Source organism: Glandiceps talaboti, chromosome 3 (assembly GCF_964340395.1).
Source record: "Glandiceps talaboti chromosome 3, keGlaTala1.1, whole genome shotgun sequence".
Classification (NCBI taxonomy): Eukaryota; Metazoa; Hemichordata; class Enteropneusta; family Spengelidae; genus Glandiceps; species Glandiceps talaboti.
Window position 1 is genome coordinate 22,368,503 of NC_135551.1, and position 6,228 is coordinate 22,374,730.

Consider the following 6,228-nt stretch of genomic DNA (forward strand, 5'->3'; position numbering starts at 1 on the left):
ATTTAATAACTCAGTATTGTTAACATGACAGTGAAGGGAGAACAAAATGATATAAGTTAATTGGTAGATATGTGTCGATATTTTGATTACCCAAATGTGTTCCGATATAAGATTCCAAAATACCTATCATGACAAGTTCTCGCAAACCAGAGCGGTTATTTCTTCCGCGTCACTGCCTCTAGGTAGTGTGTCTTGGACGGTGCCATAAAGGCCATGGTATTTGATGATGATGATGATGATGATGATGATGATGATGATGATAACATACTACATACATTACAGTACTTCAATTAGACTTGGTTACACATGGTTAGATTGTATAATAATTCATCTCTAGATGGAAATTTAGATTTCAGCAAGATTTCATGATTTTATCTCACCTATTGTGTTTAGACATTTCTCAAATAAACTGCCTAGCCTGGGTGGTGCAAATCCTCTTTAAAGTGGAAACGTAATAGGTATCAGTGAATATCATGCTTTTGTTATCTTACCTTCTGCATTTAGATGCATAGTTTCAAATGGTCCAATAAAGGCATGTCTCATTCCTGGTCCCCACTTCATACAAGTGTCAACGTCTTCTGGCGTGACTACATTTTCCTGAGAATTAATAATTATTATAAAATAAGTATATAATAATAATAAAAATAATAATAATCAGGTTTATAATAATAATAATAATAATAATAATAATAATAATAATAATAATAATAATAATAATAATAATAATAATAATAAGTTTATTTCTGTGTACAAGCAAGGCTTTTGGTAATGTCTTATAAAACAATTACAATTTTTAAGGTTGTCAAAGGATAAAAAATAACAAGAACAAGAATTTTACGATGTCATGAGTTCTCGTTTTTTTCAAACTATTGAAAATATACTTTGCAAGTCCCATGATTACATTCATATTTTGTGTTTATATACCCCATAGTAGAGGGATGATTAAGAGATGGAAATTATTTTGAAAACAGGTTTATCTTTATAATAAATTTGATGATTAAAACACAAGATCTATAGACCATGATGAGCTGCTTACCTCAACCAGTCTAATACATTCATTATGTAAAGCCCAATGGAGTCTATTCAGTAGGAATCCTTTTTTCTCTATCATCATGACAATGGGTTTCATACCAATCTCTTCTAGCAAGGCTTTGGTATTACTAGCCACAGTTTTATCTGTCCATGGTGCAGGCACTACCTCAACAAACGGACAGTAGTATGGAGGATTTGTCTGCAGTACGGTGATAGAGAAGATGAAGATTTAAGCGATGATGGTACTCTTACATTGTCAACACTCATTCCTCAATCAAAGAATATATCATATGTTATTAATTAATCCTTTGAAAACCACAGGAAAAATCAGGAGTTACATGTATTATTTGGTAATAATTAGAGATAATGATGATTAATTTGATTGCACTACCATGCCATTTTGACACCAATGATCAAAGTTCGGAGATTTATTTTCCCATGTCGTGGATTCAAGCTTGAGTATAATGCTTTTATTAAAAAGCAAATTCAGGATATAACCAGAATGACAATCTATAATTGTATGATGTATCAAACTCTATTTATAGTTGTGTTACTTAATAAAGGCATGATTGTGCTAATTATTGATGTGTACATGAACTGCACGTACACAGCCATGAAGAATTACAGTTTTTATGCTGTTCTGTACTTGAATGTTATATACAGTAAAGTTGCACAAACTTGCTAATGAAACCTATTGTGGATATAACAAAAACATCAAAATAACAACAACCAGAATTGTGATGTTGCATTTTTACTACACTTCATATTGCACAATACCAAAATCAGCAATAGATAATGAGATCATATCACGTGACTCACCGGATGTGACACTACACAATTCTGACGATGTTTTAAATGCTCTGTAAACAGAGACGGTATCAGGGTTGAAGTTGATGATGATAACACGGTGAAATCATCTGCTAGTTCATCTATCTGACTGAACACTTTCTTTTTCAGTTCTAGATTTTCTGGCACACATTCCTGCAAGCAAAGCGAGGGATTGTGAGTCTTTCAAACTGTGTTATCTCAGAAGATGGCATAAAAGAGTTGAACACCATTGGTCTAAAATAAGGTGTTGATACATCAGCTGAGTGAGAGAATCTAACACACTGAACTTGTCTCTTTCCATCCATGATGCACCGTAAAGAAGGATTCTGCCATGTTGGGAAAGAAATATCAGCTCTTGTTTGCGTGAACGCTATGCTTGTCACATAAAAAGAAACTGCATATTTCACCAGGTTACCCTCTTATCTCTGTGACACACATTCAAGAAGTTTTGGCATTGTACACTTAATTGTATAGGCATCCATAAAACAATTCGCTGTTGACATAAAAATAAAACAATTTTCTTTAAACCAAATACACTGACCCAATGTGTCAACTGCATGCGCAACTGAAAATGTTTGTAAATATCAACCTACAGTCCCACTGTGGTCTTATAACCTTACCTGTACATGTTTGGCCCCTTTGACCACAGATTCTAAATTATCAACTCCAGATATTAGTCCAAACTGTTGATCAGCTGTCAGTTTACCTTTCAACAGTCCACTCTTTTCTAAGTCTTGGAGTGATATTTTGATGGTATCCATCGCCTTGGCAACAAATGAAGGCTCAACATCATAGAGATAGACTTTATAGCCAGCACTGGCAAATATCATAGCCCAACTTTGACCTATAATACCACTGTGAAGATAAGAAGTAACCAGTTGGTAGTACGAATTACACAAACCAATTCATTTATTTACTATACCCTAAAGTGATTACCAGAGGCATGATCAATTTTTAAGATTTATTTTGTCTGTATCTTAGTTTTACAGCAGCCTATTGGCAACACTTTTCTTATGGTGGCAGCTCCTTTTCTATGTGTATTCCATGACTGTGGAATTACAAAATGTAACTGCCATTTGCACTCTGTTCGACCAAATTTTTCTCACGTGTTTACTGAGACTCATCTTTTAGTGACCTTTTTTATTGAACGATGTTTTCTATTTTATTGTAAAGCACTTTGAGGATTGAGATGTGTTTTTAAACATGGAAGGTGTTCTTTTTAAGAAATAAATATTATTGTTATCTTAATTCCTATTCACTTCACACAGCTGTGTCTCATAGTAGTAGTTTGGTGGTTTAAAATTAAAGGGGGAATACCAGGGTAAAAAATATTAAAAGCTACTTTTTGTCAACAGAGTTACTTCACTATTTTACTCCAGTTATGATATGCTGCAAAGCCTGATATGAAGACAAACAAATTTGATTCTTTTCCTGTTACATGACAAAATAAACATTAAAATACTTATTTCAAGGACTCTCATCAATGATATGCATACATTACATCAATTTGATATAGATAGTCCAAGCTTTGATAAGGGTGACATGTAAACATTCCTAGAACTCAGAACTCCTTTGGGATTTACTGTTTAAAAGTAATTAAAAGTAATAATGTAAACATCAGAACGTCTTCCAAGGTCATGCATGTCATGGGTCATGAAACGCATTACCATTATGGATTCGGTCATTTCCCCAATGATACAACTGATTTAAAGTTAAAAACTGGTCAACAAATTGTTTTTTTAGGAATGCAGTATGATTGTTACCAATTTTATGCATAATTTTGAAAATGATAGAAATATTCTGAGCTATTATTACATTGCAGCAAAATGTACCGCGCGACAGCATTAATTTCGAGCCCTGTCCCTCATCAAACCTCAACGACTTCAGCCATGAAAGACACATGCTGCTCCACGTAACAAGAGGGGGGGAGGGGGTAGACGGCCAAGGTTTCCAACAAGTGGGGACAAAGGCCCATTGGTTGCAAAAAGTGGGGTCATTTGACATGGAGTGGGTCAATTATTACTGTCTATGAAATATTCATATATATTATCTCAGACCACTATAGAGATAATGTGGTCTGAGATATTCCATTACACATAGACTATTACCCAACTTCATAAAAAATTCCATTCATAATAACAGTTCCCAGTAAGCTATTTTTTTTGAAAATTGTGTACTACACATTACACCTTAGAAAAAGAAGGCAATTAAGATTATGTAATTTTAAGTCATTTCTACAGAGTATATTACATATTGTTTAGAAAGATTGGACAGCCAGGTAGTCACAATTTTTAATCTGAATATCTATGAATAGCATTGCTCAAATTTATTCCTTTTTTTTCAGACACGGACAAAGAACAACTTCAAAATAAGTCACAGTGAACATATGATTGAATAAAAACTTTGAGAAATCCTAACTTTGTAATCAATTCATGACGAGGTTAAGAAAAACCAACACTTTGAAGAAAAAAATCCATGACTTTAAAAAGTACTAAATGTGAACGAAAAACTTACAAATCATACAGTCAAACAAACTTTGAAATAATTTATCTTTTGTTAATTACCTTTACTGGCTGTGTATCATGCTTTGGTCCTGCTATATCAAATGACAGCATTAGTTACATACTGTAAACTTCATACGCAAAAGCTAACATTAGGTGTCCCTGAAACTCAGAAATCCTGAACTAAAACTATCAACAACGTCAAAGTTAGGATGCTTTGTAGATACCACTGTAATTATTTTCTGATTTGCACAACAAGTTCATTCTTCATGTCTGACCGGGCGCACATGCATCGGCCGTCTATAGTGGCCATGCCAGTGATCACGCATTGATTCAGTGCCCAACATTCAGTAATTTTAAATTGGCAGGACGTTACTATACTGATACATGGATGTGTAATGGCCGGTTGTTCCATTGCTGGCAACGACCAGTCACACGGTCATGGTCCACTGAAGAAGAAGTATCTTTTTTCACTGTCGATTCTCTACAACTAGTACTGACCATACATACGGTCGTAGCCCCATTTTTAAATACGAGAAGTAGCTTTTTCACTTTTTTCTCCACGATCAGTCGTACGGTTTCTAATAATCATCATTGTTGTTGTTTTTCTTATAATGACAAACATGGTTTTAGCATCGATGAGACATGAATGGTTTGAGAAAACGCACACAAACAATCAAATGATTGATCTAGTGCTTTGACCCCATCAATCGCCTTCTAGCTCTCGTGACACTGCTGATAGAGCGTATGCTTCCAAAACGACATAAAATCAATCTGTACAGCAAATCTGGTTACCATAGTAACAAAGCAAAAACCCAAACAAAGTACTTCATTTAATGGCGATATGGAATTATGGTTGGTATGGAAATTTCATGTGAATACCATACAAGTCATTGTTTTGAAATAATGCAATTTAAGTTTCCAAGTGTCATGTCAGTTTCATTTCGAGCTGTCGAAATCAAAGCAACTGAGGAGAACATTAAAAGAAAATGTTTTAGCTTGTTTGTGGGGGGTACTCAACTTGAATGACTTGTGTAGAAGCAGACATTTAAGACCTGGGGTATCTCACGTAGAATATCTTGGATGTTTTGTATAACAGTATAACAATGTCCCATTGTTGTAAACGTCGAACACTGCAGAAATTGTATACAAAATGTATGTGGATTTATTGTGGAGACATTTTTAACGCTACAGTGCAATACAATACAGTGTAGTACATGGGTGGGTACCAGGTGTGAGTTCGTCACCTTAATTTCTACGTCCATCCATAGACTGTGTGACCTCCACTGTCCGGCACAATCCATACGTTCACTCGTCCTGCTTGCAGAGGGTGCACGGCGGTCTAGATTACTGACATGACCATCAACACCAGGAAGGGACGACTATATACGTACGTACACGACATAGTTTACTGCATGATAACGGGACGGTTAAAAACCTTTACATAAAATCCAGCTTACAAGAAAAGCATAAACTCTTATAGCTCTGGATTTATACGCTGCGGGGTTTGGACATGTCTTCTCCCACTTGTCGAAACCTCGCAGCGTATCCAGATCTAAAACTCTTACATTTACACCATATCACCATTTTAAAAATGTTACTTTACCTGCCAACAATGCCAATTTTAGCATTTTTGGAAGCAGATGTCTCAATAGCAGCTGCCATCACGTCGTCGTTCTGTTGATATGAAAGTGTCGCTACTAGTACTAAAGATTTGTCGCTGAATAAAAATGACCCAGCTGCACAATGAATTGCGCCCTCACTCGATACGTAACATAAACAAATACATCATAAATTTGTACTATCAATTTTGACGTGTAAACAGATGCAAACAAGCTTGTATAAGTTAACAAGTATAAGCTTTAAT

At 35.0% G+C, this 6,228-nt stretch overlaps 1 protein-coding gene across 1 annotated transcript in view; it reads right to left on the reverse strand.

The window, feature by feature from the left end:
- LOC144433451 (lambda-crystallin-like) overlaps positions 1–6,026 on the reverse strand; it is a 6,292-nt gene extending 266 nt beyond the window's left edge. The window contains exons 1-5 of the mRNA XM_078121769.1: positions 5,968–6,026; positions 2,481–2,715; positions 1,852–2,013; positions 1,037–1,231; positions 492–597 (exon numbers count right to left, since the gene is read on the reverse strand). Coding sequence (XP_077977895.1) covers positions 492–597; positions 1,037–1,231; positions 1,852–2,013; positions 2,481–2,715; positions 5,968–6,026 — 757 coding nt within the window. The remainder of the gene's footprint in view (positions 1–491; positions 598–1,036; positions 1,232–1,851; positions 2,014–2,480; positions 2,716–5,967) is intronic.
- Positions 6,027–6,228: the final 202 nt, after the last annotated feature.